Below are 18,896 nucleotides of genomic sequence, written 5' to 3'. Positions count from 1 at the left end.
AAATACAAAATTTTATTCTACCTATAATTATGAAATTTGAAATATAAAATTATGAAACTATAAAATAATTACAAATGTACTATGTGACATTCTGCAAGAATTAAAATAATTCAACAATTCATTATGCTTACTCTTATCTGAAAGATTTTATATTAAATTTGTTTCATAAATTTTGTTGACTATATTGTAATGAAATAAATTACAAACTTATATGGTGGTATAATAAAATATAATATTATCATACTATAATAATCATATATAAGCTTAAATAGGCATCTGATAGTGCAGAGGATAGTGCTGAGCCAGAAGTCAGAAGACCGGAATTAAAATCCAATCTCAGAATCTTACTAGCTATGTGATCCTGGGACAATCACCTAACTTCTATTTGTTTTAGTTTTCCCCACTGTAAAATGGGAGTAAAAATAGCACCTTCCTCTCAGGGTAGGATTAATTGAGATGATATTAATTTTTTTAAAGAAAAGAAAATTTCTCTGCTCTTAATTTACTTGCATTCAAATGGAGACATATAAAGCATGGGGATTGTCAATAACAGTACAGATATGGAAAGGCCTCTTCTGGAAGGTTATACCTGAGCTTTGTATTGAAGGAAACTATTTTGCAAGGCCAAGAAAATTCTAGAAGTTAGGACCCACTTGAGTAAACTCACAAAAAGTGAGAGATACAATTTTGTTTGCACAGATGACACCTAGCAGACCAGTTTGACTACCTTAGCCATAATATGAAGGGCAGTAATATAAAATAAGATTGGAAAGGTAGATGGGATATTGATTGGAATTGAGTTTTTAAATGCCAGTTTGAGAAGTTTGTATTTTACCCTTGAAGGGACAACTATCTGGCATATTTAATGGAGCTCTAGATCTGAAGGCAGGAAAACCTAACCAATAAAATAGATAAGCCAGGAGCTTTTTTGATTTGGGGGAAAAAAGCTAAATGAGTACCAAAATTTTAAAAATGAACTCACAACCAATAAAGAAGAAATTAAAAAAAACTATTAGGAGCCACTTCATCCAAATATATGTTAGTGAAAATGACAACTATATGAAATGGATGAAAAATTTTAAAATATATAAAATGTCCAGATTAACAGAATAGTAAAAAGGAATACTTAAATAATCTTTAAAAAAAAGAAATTGAACAAATCATAAATGAGCTCCCAAATAAAAAAATTCTTGGACTAGATGGATTTACAAATGAATTCTGCCAGAGACTTAAGAACTCCAGTACTATATACTTTAAAAAAAATAAAAAGTCAAAGAAGGAGTGCTATCAAATTCCTTCCATGAGCCAGATATGATCTAAATACCCAAATCAGGAAGAATCATAATAGAGAATGAAAATTAATCTACTTGATGAATATTGATGCAAAGATTTTACATAACATACTAGAAAGGAGATCTCAGCAAGTTATCGTAAAAATCATAAACTTCAACCAGAGCTGCTTTAATATAGGAAAAATATAAACATAATTGACCATAGTAATAATAAAACAAAAAAATGTGATTATTTCAGTAAATACAGAAAAAGGTTTTGACGAGTTATGAGACCTATTCTTAAAAGTCATATTGCAGTTTTCGGCTGGGAAAGGGTCGGAGGAGCCCGAGACCCCACTGGCGCGGGTCAACCTCTCTCCCACCCTAGTTCCCACAGAAGGCTGCTGAAGATTAGCATGGAGTACTCCAGCCTCTTCTACAGTTTGAACTCCTTCCTGAGCCAGGCTTTCCAGCTGATGCTGAAGGCGCAGCAGTACCAGCTCCCATGCCCAACCAGATGCACCACCAGGGTCACCCCAAGTGGCCCACACCCGGCCCCAGCCCCATCAGCGGCTGAACCCAGCTTAAGGCCATGTTGCTAAAGACAATGATCGGGAGGCCCATGAAGTCCAACTCCAACCACAAGTGCTGCTGAGTGTGCTTGAGCACAGGCCACAAGGTTATCTGCTTCATCCCTGGCCATGGCCTCCAGGAACACCATGTGGTCTTGATGCATGGGGGCTGCACTCAGGATCTCCTTGGCTTCAAGTTCAAGGTTGTGGGCACATGCAGAAGAAGATAGGGAGGCCTATGGCCATGCTCGGAGTGCTAGGCAAATAGACATAACAGGAGGCCCAGGGCTACAGACAGGGGAGTAATACCATCATGATGACTTTAAAGAAAAAAAGTCATGTTCTAGAAAGCACAGGAATAAACAAGTGTTTATTTATAATAACAAGTACTGTTAGGTCATTTCTGACTTTTTTTTGTGACACTATGGGATTTTTTTTTAGCAGAGATACTGGAATGGTTTCCATTTCCTTCTCTACCTCATTTTACAGATGAGGAACTGAAAGAAAACAGCCAGGATAATAGAGCTAGTAAGTGTGTGAGGCTTGATTTGAACCCAGTACTCTATTCACTGTGCCACCTAGCTGCCCAAAATAACACAGAGCATCTATCTAAAACCAAAAACCAGCATTATCTATAATGAGGATATGCCAGAAACCTTTCCACTAACCAGGACTGAAGCAAGGATGTCCCCATCACACAATTGCTCTTCAGCATTGTGATTGAAATGCTTGCTATAGCAATAAGAAAAGAAAAAAAATTAACAGAAAAAGCATAGGCAAAGGGGAAACAGAAGTATCACTTTTCCCAGATGAAATTATAGTACCTGACTATTCAGAATCATTGATTTCGGGAACACACAAGATGGGAATATGTTAATCACTTAGAAATGACTTCAAATAAATTATCATCCCTAAACGTTTATCTTCAAGGTTGATTTATCCCATCCTAGGGCTTTATGGTTTTACTATCCTTGAAGAATAAGCTTACAACTTTTTTTGTAAATCTTATCCATTTTTCTTTTGTTTGAATTTCTGTTAACCATTTTTATCCCTGACTTTTCTTAGTTAATTAACTTTGAAAGATTTTACAAATGAGTTTAATATTCTTGTCTAATATTTACTTTGGCTGCTATCCATTTAACAAATCAGTCAAATGTACTTTAGCTACAGTACTTTCCAAGCTTTTTTGTCTGATATGAGTTGAATTGCATTGTTTAATTTCTAACTAAAATTATCATTGATCTGTTGTCACCCCCCCTTTTAAAAAATTTTTCCAATAGCTTATTTAAATAATTAAAGGTTAATTCTTCTTAATTGCATACTACACCTTTTCCTTCTCACTGTTCTTAATTATTATTCATTCTGACCTTATCTTTAATAACTTGGTTTTGCTTACACAGCTGACTCAGAAATAACACCCACACCACTAATAACTCTTCCTTTTTGTTATGATATAACCAGTTTCATTCTTTGATATGTTTAGTGCTCACCACTGCCTGCCTTTTTTTAAGAAAGTGTTCAGAATATAGTTATAAGGCTTCTGCATAATCTACAAGTCTCTCATTTCTTTCTTCTGAATCCTATGATATGTTTCTCCCCATCGTCACCTTTTCCATTAATCCCAAGTATTTTGACTTTAGAGAATCTTTATCACATTCTTCACAGAATTTCTTTACAAAAAATAAAATTTAGGCTCATTTTTAGGATCTCTTTGATGATGGTAATAATGATGGTGATGGTGATGGTGATGATGATGGTGATGGTGATGGTAGCAGCTAACATTTATATAGTAGTCACTATTTGTCAGGCACGGCTGATTTTTAAATTTTTTATTTATTTATTTTCACATTACTACAGTAATCCCTGTTGTGAAAGTAGACATAAATCCCCTGGCCCCACCCCCCAAAAAAGATAAGAGAAACCTCAAGAGAAATGAAATGAGAGGGGAAAAAAGTATACTTTAGTCTGTGTTCAGATACCAGCAACTCTGTCTCTGGGACAAAGACTCCATCTTTATACTATAATAAACTATTATATTTAGTTCCCTCCTATGCCTTCTCTATAGATGCTCCTTTTAACTGCTCTTACAAATAAAAAGGTTCATATGAATTATCAGTATCTTCTTCCTATGCAGGAATACATGCATGAACATCATTCAGTCCCTTATAATTAGCCTTTCCCATCCACCTTCTTTATGTTGTCACCTGAGTCTTACACTTGAACATCAGACTTTCTGTTTAGCTCTAGTCATTTCAACAGGAAAGTTTGAAAGTCCCGTTTCTTTGAAAGTCCATCTTTTCCCCTTTTTCCCCTGTTCAGTTTTGCTGGGTTTTTTATTCTCAGTTGTAAACCAAGCTCTTTTGCCTTAGGAATATCATTCCAAGCCTACAAACCCTTAATGTAATCACTGCTAAATCCTATGTAATCCTGACTGTAGAGCCACAATATTTGAGTTGTTTCTTTCTGGCTGCTTGTAACATTTTCTCTTGGACTTGGGAGTTCTGGGATTTGGCTATGACAAAATTCTTGGGAGTTATTTTGGGGGGGGGATCTCTTTCAGGAGGAAATTGGTGGATTCCCTTAATTTCCATTTTATTCTCTACTTCTAGGATATTAGGGCAATTTTCCTATATAAATTCTTTAAAAATGAAGTCAAGGCTTTTTCTCCTGATCATAACTTTCAGGTAGCCCAATAATTTTTAAATTGTCTGTTTGGCTAGGTGAAAACACTTTTTGATTGAGTAATCAGGTCAGTTGTTTTTCCAATTAGATATTTCACATATTCTTCTAAGTTTTTTATTCTTTTGGTTTTGTTTTATTGTTTATTGATTCCTCACAAAGTCATCAGCTTCCCTTAGGTCCATTCTATATTTCAAAGAGTTGTTTTCTTTTTTTTTTTAGGTGTTTTTTTTTTTAGGTTTTTTTGCAAGGCAAATGAGATTAAGTGGCTTGCCCAAGGCCACACAGCTAGGTAATTAGTAAGTGTCTGAGACCGGATTTGAACCCAGGTACTCCTGACTCCAGGGCCGGTGCTTTATCTACTGCGCCACCTAGCCGCCCCAAAAAGAGTTGTTTTCTAAAGAGAACTTTCTTATCTCCTTTTTCATCTGGTCAATTCTGATTTTTTAAGGCATCCTCCTTATTAACTTTTTGAACTACTTTTTCCATTTAACCCAACTGGTTAAAAAACAAGTTGTTTTGTAATCTATCTCCTTGACTAAGCTGTTGACTTGGTTATCATGATTTTCCTGCATCATTCTCATTTCTCTTCCCAATTTTTCCTCTACCTCCCTTACTTGATTTTCAAAATATTTTTTGAGCTCTTCCATAGCTGAGACTAGTTCTTATTTTTCTTGTAGGTTTTGAATACAGAAGTTTGGACTTTGTCACCTTCTGAGTGTGTATTTTGATCCTCCATGGGAATAAAATAATTAATCTATGGTTAGGTTCTTTTTTTTTTCCGGCTACTCATTTCCCCAGCCTGTGCCCTAGTTTTGAGGTGCTTCCTGAGTTTTTGAATATTATTGGGATATCCCCCACAAGGATCTCAGTTTCTTCAATGTTTTATGAGAGGCTCTGACTGCTCTGCTGTCTTTGCTCTGGGCTGTGGATGACCACAAGCACTCCCCTCTGCCCCAGGCCTGTGAGGAGGGTCTCTGCTTCTCTTTAGCAGCAGGGGGGGGGGGGGGGGGGGGGGGGCACTGTGATCAGGGTCTGATTGTGGACAAAGTACAAGCGTCCTTTCCCAGGGACAGAGAAGAGACCTTGACAGTCTCCCCTACCCCCTTACCTTCCTTGGGCTGAGCACTCTGGGAGCAGCTACCAGAGCTCCCTTCTGGGGAGGCTCTGTGGGCCTGCTTCTGTTTCCTCACTTGGGGCAGGGCTGGGCTCCATGCATTCCTGCTGATCTTCCAAGTTGTGCCTGATAATCCCTGGGTTGGGAGATCTGGATATTGCTTTGCTAGGCCAGGCACTCCATGGGGCTGTACCTGGAAGGTTGGAGCTCATTCCCTCCAGCTCAGCACAGAGAGATCCCTGGCTGCACTGCTGCCCCTCCAACTCTGGTGGAACAGAGCCTTCCCAAAGATCTTCCAAGTTAACTTGGGCTGGAGAATTACCTCAGTCTTCCAGTGGGTTCTGCCTCTCCAAAATTTAGTTAGAGTCATAATTTTAAAACCTTTGTAGGAGTTTCTTGGAAGTGAGCCTCTGGGAAATCCTGCCTTGTCGTGTCCTCTTGGCTCCACCCCTCCTCTTTAGACTCTCCTTGAGCTGAATCCTCTTCTCCAGGATTCCAGTAGAGCAGGATTTTACTCAGTATCTCCTCTCTTTGCTACAGCTTAGTTCTCCCTTTATTCCATGTTCCCTCTAACTCCTAAATTTTAGGTGCTTAGAATCTCTTCTTTTCAGATTCTAAAGCTTGTCTTCTTTTTTTATACAAAACTACTTTGGAGTAAATGCATGTTGCACAAAGATCTATTCACACTCACTTCTGATTACTCAATCAAAAAGTGTTTTCACCTAGCCAAATGGGGTGGTTTTAATCCCATCTTTTCACAGGTAACCTTTGAGAGAATATTTTCAGTAGTGTGTTGGTACTAGAAAATAGGAGTGATTGTGCCTTAGAAAAGATGGTGTAGGGGTGGCTAGGTGGTGCAGTGGATAGAATGCCAGCCCTGGAATCAGTAGTATCTGAGTTCAGATCCAGCCTCAGACACATAACAATTACCTAGCTGTGTGGCCTTGAGCAAGCCACTTAATCCCATTGCCTAGCCAAGAAAAAAAAAAAAGAAAAAAGAAAAGAAAAGATGGTGTAGAAAGAATTTTCAGAATATGCAGAAGGAAAATTCATCTAAATATGACAATATTTTGATAATATAGGTGGTACTAAATAAAACCCTTAGAACATACTAGTAGATAGACATCTGACAAGATCTATGTGATTTCTCAGACTACATAATTTGTAGGAAAATTTATTAATTAGACAGCAACACATGAAATAATAGAGCTAACAGGTTATGAACTAAATCAATTGTTAGGGCTGTTAACCAGTCACCACCATTTTGTGTCAGATTTGCAAATTTAAACAATAACTATTTAATAAATAACTATTTAAAAGCTCACAGAACCAACATGAATAAGGAATTCTGATTACATAGCCTTCTATTGAAAAAGATTTAGATGTTCTTATGACAATGAAACCTTAATTTGTAGGGGGAAAATATACTCTTAGATACTGAAAAAATATTTTCTATTTTCATCCTATAGCCCCGTCATGTATTCAACATGCTGAAGAAATATGTACGTGCTGAACAGAAAGATAGGCAACATACCTTAAAGCATTTTGAACATGTTCGTATGGTGGATCCAAAGAAAGCTGCCCAAATCAGATCTCAGGTAAATAATAAAAGTGACGATCTTTTAAATATTTAGCAGCAAAGCCAATGTGACCAGGAAGGACAATGGTGAATGTTGGCAGGGATGTGGGAAATCTGGGCACTACTGCATTATTGGTGGAATGTGAACTCATCCAACCTTTCTGGAGAGCAATTTGGAATTAGCCCAAAGGGCAATAAAAACGTGCATACCCTTTGATCTAGCAATACCACTACTGGTTCTATATCCTGAAGAGATCATGAAAAAAGGCAAAAATATCGCTTGTACAAAATATTCATAGCAGCCCTGTTTTTAGTGGCAAAGAATTGGAAATTGAGTGAATATCCATCAATTGGGGAATGGCTGAACAAATTGTGGTATATGTATATTATGGAACACTATTATTCTATTAGAAATCAGGAGGGATGGGAATTCAGAGAAGCCTGGAATGATTTACATGAACTGATGCTGAGTGAGATGAGCAGAACCAGAAGAGAACATTGTACTACCTAACAGCAACATGGGGGTGATGAGCAATCTTAATGAACTTGCCCATTTCATCAGTGCAACAATCAGGGACAATTTTAGTGTATCTGTGATGCATACCATCTGTATCCAAAGAAAGAATTGTGGAGTTTAAACAGACCAAAGACTATTACCTTTAATTTTTTAAAAAAAAAGGTACCTTATTATGTAATTTTGCCTCTTATATTTTATTTTTTCCTTAAGGATATGATTTCTCTCTTAACATATTCAATTTTGAGCAATGTTTAGCATGAAAACAAGTAAAGACTATTAGACTGCCTTTTGTGGGGGGGGAGCAAGATTGGGAGAAAACAAATAAACAAAGAAACAAAAAGATTCACAAAAAAGAAGTGTGTGTGTGTATCAGCAAAAGAGTTCTTTTTATGAAGTTAACAAGGTTCAGAATTTGAGAAATTTGAGAAACTTGATAGACAATTATTCTCTTAATTTGACCGTTTTAATTCCTGAATGCAGAAATTTTTTACATATTCTTGTTTTAAAAAGCAATGAAGAATCAACATAAATGTACTATTGTCATTTATTCTTGTCCTTTAGAATAAATAAATAAATATTTCTAATTTACCTTAGTCTCCAAAATTGTACAAATCAAATACTTTCATATAATCATTTCATTTATGATGATACTGTAATCATTTATGATACTGTAATCCAGTCAATTTTTATAGCTTTTTTTAAAAAAACTGTTCAGTCCCACTAAACCTATATTTTAAACATGCAAGATTCTTTGAGATTTAAAACGTATTCTAGCTTTTAAATTGTACCTTTTGTAGAATGATAAAATCTTTCAGACAACTTGTAAAACCAAAATTTGGTCCTCTCTACTTTAAAATATGGAAAGTATTCCTTACTTTTCAAGTTCCAAAATTGAAGAATTTTGATAAAGAATCTTTCTGGGGGCGGCTAGGTGGCTCAGTGGATAAAGCACCGGCCCTGGAGTCAGGAGTACCTGGGTTCAAATCTGGTCTCAGACACTTAATAATTACCTAGCTGTGTGGCCTTGGGTAAGCCACTTAACCCCATTTGCCTTGCAAAAAAAAACCTAAAAAAAAGAATCTTTCTGATTGTTTTTAATAGTTTATGATATACTTGTGAATATAATGTTCTGAAGCAGAGCAATGAGAACAAAAATATAAGATGGAAGAGGGAAAATAGCTGTTCAGAGAAAGTGTTCCAAATGTTATATCTTTAAAATTATTTTTATTTGTAATGAATAATAAGAAAAATTACTTTGGGTTTATCTTGAGCTTCCATCTTTGGTATAGGTCATGACACACTTGCGTGTGATTTATGAGAGGATGAACCAGTCTCTCTCTCTGCTCTACAATGTACCAGCAGTAGCTGAAGAGATTCAGGATGAAGTTGGTAAGCTAACAGTTGTATTGAAGCTTTTTGCCCCTTTGCTTTATAAATACTCCCCTCTTTCTACTTTATCTGTGCCTAGAATTTAAAAGAGAAGTGATTAAATTTCTGGAGGGAAATACAGTGTTATCTATTTACAAATCTAGTAGAAGAGGAGATTGTGCACTGATGATAAGTACAAATCCATATGTGTTTTAATAGAATTCTATTGAATTTTAAATTTTATTTTAACAAGCTTTTTAAATGTCTCTTGTTTTCTATCAGTATTTTGGTGTACATGAGGACTTTAATGTGGAATGAACTTTCTTGTGGTATAAGTCTAGTAATGGAGTCACAAGTAGTTTGAAGTATAACCATTTTCTTTTGTATAGTTCCAATTTTTTTAAATAATTGCATAATTCCAGATTATTTACCAAATTTGCTTGTACATTTCACAGTTCCATCAATATTAACTCTTGCCATTTTTTTTTGTCATCTTTGCCATGGACGCTGAAACCTCAAGGTTGTTTTGAACTACATTTCTCTAATTACTTAGTGATTAAAAGCATCCTTTCATGTGGTTGTATTTGTGGTTTTTTCTTTGAGGAACTGCTTATTCATTTTCATAACAACCTTGTGAGAGTAACCAATGTAAGTATTATCTCTGTTTTAAAGTTAAGGAACTGAGATTTGACAAGGTTAAGTGACTTAATCCTCAATTTAGCATGATGTGGAGCCTCTATTGAAGTCAAGCCTCTGGGTCCAAAGTGTTCAGTGCACTTTGTTCTCATTCAGCAGGTGATTTAATAAATCATTTAATAAATTACTTATTTTATTTCCCAAAGGAGCCATCAATTCTTTCAGGCTTTTGGGAATATTGTCTTGTAAATTATTGATAGCACAGTAGATAAGAATTCTGGGTCTAAATCCAGAAAAACCTGAATTCAAATCCAGTCTTAGACACTAGCTCTGAAGTCCTGGGCTAGTCGCTTGATATCTGTCTCAGTTTTCTCAATTGTAAAAGATATGGATATATTAATAGTCCCTGACTCACGGGGTTATTATGGGGAAAAAAGGAAATAATATTTGTAAAGCACTTAGCACAGTGCCAGGCCCTGGGAGCTTGATAAGTGCTTGTTCCCTCCCTCCTAGTACTAGAAAGAATTAGTGTATATTCCTTTTCTTCATGCACCCTCTCCTGCCATTACCAATAAATATTCATCCACAGTCTCCAACTTAGTCTTCAAAAAATGTGTTTGTTGAGAGAATCAGCCGATTTTATGCCAAATTAGGAAATGAATCTAACAATACTAATTACTAATCACTAGACATTATTCTACTTGTATAGATGAACTGCTTCAGAAAGAGCAAAACTATTCAGATGATGTCTTGGCCAACATGATCAGTGAACCCAGGATCAGTTATGGAAATGATGCTCTCATGCCATCTCTGACTGAAACTAAAACCACAGTAGAACTTCTTCCAGTTGATGGAGACCTCAGCCTAGATGATCTGCAGCCATGGCATCCTTTTGGTGTTGATTCTGTTCCAGCTAATACAGAAAATGAAGGTAAGGTTTTCAGCAGCAAGGAGCTATATTCAAATGTGCAAAATGTACACAGAGAGCACATTTAGGCTCTTACATTATTAAATTTTTCATATAGTTAGAAAATAATTATCTTCTGATCAGGGAGCATATTTTTAGATCTTCTCAAATTAATGCAGCAGTATTAGCATGTTGATAAAGGGAATGTTTTACTGCTTTAATATACCATTCAAACAAAAATACTAGAAAAGAGTTTAAGAAATCATTGAGAATGGTGATGTACAGTCATGGAAAAAGAAGATCAAACAAGCAGGCATATATATTTTTAGGCAATAGGCTATTTTAAATGTGTGTATCTCACATGGAACATTGAGAGCATAAACCATACTGGCTTCTGTGTTGCCTTTCTTCAGTCTACAGAAAAGCAATATGTTATTGTGTTAACTATCTAGCCATTATCCTTTTGCCTTGTGATTTAAGAAATTGGCTTCTTAATGAACCTTATCATTAAATCACAAGGATTGGGACGGAATATTCATGTAGTTTTAATCCAAATTCAGTGTTCCATTTCCTGAACTTAACCAATTATCAATATATCCAAATTTGGGGGGCATTTCTTTTTAGAAGTTTGGTTTCTCTGAAACTTCACAATGCTTTATGCTCCAGCCTTTATGCTAATTTTACTCTGCCTTATACAAGAAGATTTAATGTGAACTATAAAGACTCTTTCTACAGATAACCATGACCAGTGATGAATAATCAGTGACAGTGGTGAAGGTGCTCCACTCCATTTCTTTTACTTTACTTGATCATTGGGGCAGCTAGGTGGTGTAGTGGATAAAGCATCGGCCCTGGAGTCAGGAGTACCTGGGTTCAAATCCGGTCTCAGACACTTAATAATTACCTAGCTGTGTGGCCTTGGGCAAGCCACTTAACCCCATTTGCCTTGCAAAAAAAAAAACCTTAAAAAAATAGCTATTTACTTGATCGTTGCCATATAGACCAGATTATTGATATTTGGGACACTTGTCTTTCTGAAGTGAGGAAGCAAAGCCTAAGATTTCTGGTCTTTGTCCTCTTCTAAATTTAATCTTTCTTCAGGGATCATTTAAAATTTTGGGTTTCGTTAACAACTAGATTGTGCAGTCAGTTGTGATAGGCCTGGTGTCAGAATCTTAATCTTCCCGAGTTCATATCTGGTCTCTGGCACTTACTAATTATATAGCCCTAGGTATTGCTTCAGTTTCCTCATCTATAAAATGAGCTGGAGAAAGAAATGGCAAACTCTAATGTCTTTTCCAAGAAAACTCCAAATGGATATGACACGGGATATGACTGGGATATGACTGAAAAATAACTGAACCTTTAAAAAGTTTTCTCTTTTTTTGCTTAGAACATCACTAGTCCCGAGTTTTTCCCATCCCCAAGGTTAGAGCTATCCAGTAATGGACCTTAGCCATTTAGATGGTAGAAAGTCTCCTAGAATACCTCTAGTGTACTATCAAGAAGGGGAATTGGATAGCCTTGGATTTCTTCACCTTTCCCTCATCTTCTTCCTCATCCCTCTCACCATGTAGATTAAACCAGTTCTATTTCTAAAAGCCAAAGGAAGATGTTCCTGAGACTTTTCTTTTTTTGGGGGGGGGGGCGGGGTGCTGGATTAAGAGGGGAGAGTATGGTTCAAGCTCAAACTGCTTAGTGATTATTACGAATTCTTGATGGATTCAGGCCATATTGACCCAACCCTTATGGGTGTTCTCCATGGAGGCAGCACTCTGCCCTGCTGAACAGACTTATTCCTATATGGGGAACAGGGAGACCTTGTCAGCAATGGGGGCTCTGGTTTTACTATCATTTCTGTACTATAGCTAGATAAACCTGTGTATATATTATAGGTGCAAAATAAAACTTGGATTTTCAAATATGACAAATGTTTATGTTTCTTTTGCTCATTTTTATTTGTTATAAGGAGGTTTATTTTGTGGAGAAGAAAATTGTAATTTTGCAAAGAAGCAGTCAAAGTCAAGTGGAACTACAGTGGTTGAGTAAGGTGGATAACTATTATCTAGGCCCTCGCTAAAGAACTAGAAAAGCACCAGACAGAATTCTGTTTGGGAAATGCAAGAAAAAATGGCGTCCCTGAACTACTGCCAGCTGGCAGATCTGAACTGGTACAGGAGAGTAAAGGTATCTGCACTAGGAGTGCATTAGCTGCATCCTGAACAAGTAATAGGATCAGAAACAAACAGGAGCAGAGCAGGGATTGTGTGGAAGCCTGCAGTAGAACAAGCAAGGCAGGAGTCCCAGACCCAAGAGGAGCCAGCAGTTGTGTCTCCCTGAACTCCTAACCAAGGACAAACCAGCGTACTCAAATCTGGGTCACCTGGAAATGGCAAAGCTTAGACCAGGGTGGCATGGAGCCAACTTTTGCCTAGGATTGTATCACTTTGAGAGTGCTGAAAGCTTGTAGACCCCATACCAAACTGTGAAAAGCAACAGAATGATATAAGAAGATAGAAGCTCAGGCCAGAAATAAATATTGTAAAGTTCAAAGTTGAGATATAGGCTAGATGAATGAGCAAGTCAAAATAAAATCAATCCTACTATAAAGAGCAGTTAGGGTGACAAAGAAGCTTAGGACATAATTCCAGAAGAGAATGATTCAAAAACATCTGAGACAAACCTCAAATTAATATTAATATGCATCTTGGACACAAATCCAACCAGAATTCCTAGAGAATTAAAGAAGGGGGGGGGGAAGAGAACCATTAAAAAAGCATTTAAAAAATAAATGAGAATACTAGTAGGAAAAATGGGACAGAGGAGAATGGGTCTATGGGAAAAAATGGAAAAAGAATTAGAAATTTGAAAATTTGAACCGACAAGATAGAAGTTAATGAAATATCAAATAAAGCTAAGAAATGTAAAATAAATACTTTAAAAAACAACCAAAGTTAAAAGACTTCATGAAAAAATAAAAGAAAATATAAATTATCTCATAACAAAAACAATTGGCCTGGGAAAAAATAGATGAGATAATTTAAGAATCATTTCAACTACTTAAAAGTCTTGCATGAGCAAAAGAAAGTTATCACCTTTCAAGAAATCATAAAAGATGCTGCTCTTAGAATGGGCAAAATTGAAAGAATTCACTATTTACCTCCCAAAAGAAACACCAGGAAAATTATAGCCAAAATCCAAACTCCTAGGTCATAGAAAAATTACTTAAGACAGCCAGAAAGAAAGAATTCAAGTATTAGGGAGCCACAATCATAATCACACAAGACTTAGGAGCCTTTACTTCAGAATAGAAAGAACAAAAGATGATATTCCAAAAGACTGAAGACGTAAATTTCAATCAAGAATAATTTACTCTGTCAAACTGAGTAAAATTCTTAGTAAAGAGGACAAGGGGAAGGAGAGTGGGAGGAAAGAGAGAGGATAAAATAAGTTTTTGTTGAAATAAAAGACCAAGAATTTCTGATGGAAAGCTCAGAGTTGAGTAGGAAATTTGACATAGATGCAGAAGTCAAAAGAAGTATAAAAAGGTAAGCATTCATGAGCAATCATAAGAGAATAAACAGAATTAAGCTTTTTACCTGGCAATGTTGGTCCTTTGTTCTCATAGAAGAACATGACATCAGGCTGGTGATGCCATGACAAGCACATGAATTGGATTTGAATAATGGGGAGCTGTGCTAAGTCACCAGCCTCACTTTTCTCCTCCAGAGCCATCTGGATCCAGTGACCAGATGTGAACAGGACAACTAGAGATAGCCCTGGATGCAAGGTAATCTAGTTTTAGTAACTTGCCCAAGGTCAATATAGCTAGTGAGTATCAAATATCTGAGACTGGATGTGAACTCCTGTCCTCCTGACTCCAAGGCCAGTGCTCTCTCCATTGTGCCATCTGGCTGAATTCTATCACCATCGGGGATCACAGAGATTCTTATTAGACAGAGGACCTGGGAGTGATTTAGTTCTGTTTTGATTATGTTAAAAGTGGAATAGACGGGGTGGCCAGGTGGCACAGTGGATAGAGCACCGGCCCTGGAGTCACAAGTACCCGAGTTCAAATCCAGCCTCAGCCACTTAATAATTACCTAGCTGTGTGGCCTTGGGCAAGCCACTTAACCACATTGCCTTGCAAAAACCTAAAACAAAGAAAAAGTGGAATAGGGAAGAACTAGAGAAGAATACTACAGTGAGAGAGGAAGAAAAGGAGAAAAAGAATGGGAGACATCTCACATGAGTACAAGTGGAAATCTATACAATAGAGAGAGAGAGGAGGGATCTATACAAGAAATTATATGGGACTGAAGTATACAGGGGGAGGAAACGACACTTTCATTTAAACTGTTAAGGAGGGGACAGCTAGGTGGTGCGGTGGATAGAGCACCAGTCCTGGAGTCAGGAGTATCTGGGTTCAAATCCGGCCTCAGACACTTAATAATTACCTAGCTGTGTGGCCTTGGGCAAGCACTTAACCCCATTTGCCTTACAAAAAAAAAAAACCTTAAAAAAATAAACTGTTAAGGAGGAGGGGAATACACATACATATGGGGGGAGGGAATTAAAGAGGAAGAGTAGATTATGGGAAGTTAGTTAGAAACAAAACTCAAAGCAGGGGTAAAGAAAAATGAAAAGTAAGAAGAATTATGATGAAGAGAAACACATTTGTTCTAAACTTGAAAAGACCATCTACAATAAGTGCCTTCACCATTTCTCTCTCTCTTTTTAACATTTTACAGTTTCATCTCTAACTTCATCATTTAACCAAAAGAGTTCTCTCCAAAATAACTAATGATCTTTTAATTGACAAATCCAAAGGTAATTCTCCTTCTTGCCTTCTCTGTAGTCTTTCTAACTTAGATCACCCTCTTCTCTTTGATGCTCTCTTCCTTAGTTTTTGGTACAGTACTCTTTCTCTCTTGGATCCCCTGCCTTTCTGACCACTTCTCTGATTCCACTGGATCTTCACCCAGTCATACCCACTAATCACAAGTCATACAGGTCTCTGTGCTGAACCCCCTTTTTCTTCTATATTACTTTACTTGAGGTTCTCCTTGGCTCCTATGGATTTCATTATCATCTTTATGCTGATGATTCTCAAATCTATTTATTCAGCCCTAACCTCTCTCCTAACTTCTAGATTTGCATCTCCAAATACCTTTCAAACACCTTGAACTAGAGGTCCAATAGACATCTTCAACTCAGCCACATCTCTAACTGATCTCATTATCTTATCTTTCTCCTAAACTTGTTCTCCTTCCAAACTTGCCTATTACTGCTCCTCCCCAGTTCCCCAGGCTCACAATTCAGGTATCATCTTCTGCTCCTCTCTTTCTTGCCACTATCATCATCATAATCAGTTTGTTACCAGTGTCTTTCAGTTTGACCTTTGGAAGATTTCTTAATCACTTTCCTGTCTCTCTTCTGTTATTGCCACTCCCCCAGTGAAGGCCTTCATCTCCTTACTCCTGTACTATAGCATAGCCTATTCTGCCTGCTGTAAGACTCTTCCGTCTCCAGTTCAATTTCTAATTATCAACCAAGGCAATTTTCCTAAATACTTAATCTCTGACCTTGTCAATCAACAAATTTTTATTAAGTGCCTTACCTATGCTGGCACTACTGTGCCTTAGCTAATAAGACCAAAGGAGGAAAAAGTACAACCCCTACCCTCAAGGAACTCACATGCTAATTGGAAAGCAGGAATCATTAACAAATAGGGAAGGAAATGAGAAAGGTTTCTATAAAAGATGGAATTTTGGTTGAAATTTTAAGGGAAGCTGGTAGGTAAGTAGGTGGAAAAGGAGAAGTATTTAAGCATGGGAGTATTGCCAGAGAAACTTATCTAGAGCAGAGAGATGTAGTGTCTGATTCATAGAGCAGCCAAGAGGCCAATATCACTGGATCACAAAGTATCAATTTAGGGAATAAGGTAAAAGAAGCCTTGCAGGGTATAAAAATAGAAGGTTGTGTGAAGGGCTTCAAATGCCAAATGGAGGAATTTGTTTTTTATGCCGAAGAGCCATTGAGTAACAGATAACATTGTCAGATCTTCACTTTTTTTAGGTTGTTTTTTTGGGGGGGGTGGGGTTGCAAGGCAGTGGGGTTAAGTGACTTGCCTGAGGTTACACAGCTAGGTGTCTGAGGCCAGATTTGAACTCAGGTACTCCTGACTACAGGGCCACTTCTCTATTCACTGTGCCACCTATCTGCCCCTAGATCTTCACTTTTAAGAAAATCTCCTTGGAAGCAGAACAGATGTTGTGTTAGACTGGGGAAAGATTTGAGACAAGCAGATTCATGAGGAGGCTATTGCCTGGTTCAAGCATGAAGTGGTGAGGCCCTAAACCAGAGAGGTGAATTAAGATCAGAGGAGAGAAGGAAAAAGATAATGAGTTCAGTTTTCAGTATTGAATTTAAGGTTTCTACTAGATATCCAGTTGAAAATGCCTGAAAGGCAGTTGGAAATGTTGAGTTGGTGGTCAGTAGAGAGGCTGGGGATGGATAGCTATATTTATCAACACAGAAATGGTCATTAAATTCATGGAAGCTGATGAGATCCCCAAGTGAAATAGTTCCTATAATGAGAAGGTGTGCCCTGGATAAGGTTTCAGCAAAGGGACTTTAAAAAAGCTGTCAGATAGATAAAAGGAAAACCAGCAGAGAATGGTCTCAAAAACCTAGAGAAAAGTAAATATTAATGGAGAAAGGGTGATTTACAGTATGAAAGACTGCAGAGAGGTTAAGGAGAATGAAGACTGATTTGTCAACTTAGAAATCAATAGTTACTTTGGAGAGACCAGTTTCAGTAGAATGATAACAATGGAAATCAGTTTGTAAAAGATTAGAAGAGAAAGTGAAAGCTTTTTAAAAGTGTAACTATAAAGGGCAGAAGAAATGAGGGACAATAATGGGAATGGAAGGATCAAATAAGGATTTTCTTCAAGATGGGAGAGATATGAATGTGTTTTAGTAAATGGAAAAGGGGGGAAAGAATAAAATGGATATCAGAGAGGATATTTTAGAGATGAGATGGAATGAGATGACTTCAGTGGATATAGAGGGTTGCCCTTGGTAAAAAAAGAAACTGCTCTCAGAGATACCATCTCACACCTATCAGACTGGCCAATATGACCAGAAAGGACAAGGTTCAATATTGGAAGGGTTGTGGGAAATCTGGGACACTAATATATTGTTGGTGGAGCTGTGAACTCATCTAAGCTTTCTGGAGAGCAATCTGGAATTATGCCCATAGGGCAATAAAAATGTGCATACTTTGATTCTGTAATACCACTACTGGATCTATACCCTGAAGATCATGAAAAAAAGGTAAAAACATCACCTGTACAAAAATGTTCATAGCAGCCCTGTTTGTGGTGGCAAAGAAATAGAAACTGAGGGAATGTCCATCAAATGGGGAATGGCTGAATAAGTTGTGGTATATTTATGTTATGGAACACTATTGTTCTATTAGAAACCAAGAGAGATGGGATTTCAGAGATGCCTGGAAAGACTTGCATTAACTGATGTTGAGCAAGATGAGCGGGATTATAAGAACACTATACCCTAACGGCACCATGGTGGTGATGATCAACCTTAATGGACTTGCTCATTTCATCAATGCAATAATCAGGGACAATTTTAGAGTACCTGCAATGAAGAATACTATCTGTATTCAAAGAAAGAACTGTGGAGTCTATTACCTTCAGTTGTATTTTTTTTAAAGAAAGTATCTTATGTGCCACATAATTTGCTATCTCTAATATTTCATTTTCTCCTCAAGGTTATGATTTCTCTCTCAGCATATTCAATTTCAATCAATGGATAGCATGGAAGCAATGTAAAGATTATCAGACTGCCTTCTATGGGGGGAAGGAAGGGAGATTGGGGGGAAATTTGTAAAATTCAAAACCTTACAAAAAACTACTATTGTATATAATTGGTTTTGTTTTTGTTTTGTTTTGTTTTTTTAGTTTTTGTAAGGCAATGGGGTTAAATGGCTTGCCCAAGGCCACACAGCTAGGTGATTATTAAGTGTCTGAGGCCGGATTTGAACCCAGGTACTCCTGACTCCAGGGCCGGTGCTCTATCCACTGCGCCACCTAGCCACCCCTATTGTATATAATTGGAAAACAAATAAAATATTAATAAAAAGAAAGGCTACTTCATCATGTCAGATAGGGAACAAGGAGGAGTTAATGACAAAAAGCATCTGAGAGGTAAGAGAAGAAGAGGGGA

At 37.1% G+C, this 18,896-nt stretch overlaps 1 protein-coding gene across 2 annotated transcripts in view; it reads left to right on the top strand.

Moving 5' to 3' along the window:
- APP (amyloid beta precursor protein) overlaps positions 1 to 18,896 on the top strand; it is a 146,382-nt gene that overhangs the window by 108,194 nt on the left and 19,292 nt on the right. For both annotated transcript variants that reach the window (XM_074213947.1, XM_074213946.1), the window contains 3 exons: positions 7,109 to 7,237; positions 9,025 to 9,124; positions 10,449 to 10,670. In XM_074213947.1, coding sequence (XP_074070048.1) covers positions 7,109 to 7,237; positions 9,025 to 9,124; positions 10,449 to 10,670 — 451 coding nt within the window. The remainder of the gene's footprint in view (positions 1 to 7,108; positions 7,238 to 9,024; positions 9,125 to 10,448; positions 10,671 to 18,896) is intronic.

This window comes from Macrotis lagotis, chromosome 1, assembly GCF_037893015.1.
Source record: "Macrotis lagotis isolate mMagLag1 chromosome 1, bilby.v1.9.chrom.fasta, whole genome shotgun sequence".
NCBI lineage: Eukaryota > Metazoa > Chordata > Mammalia > Peramelemorphia > Peramelidae > Macrotis > Macrotis lagotis.
This window is presented reverse-complemented; position numbering and strand designations above follow the sequence as displayed.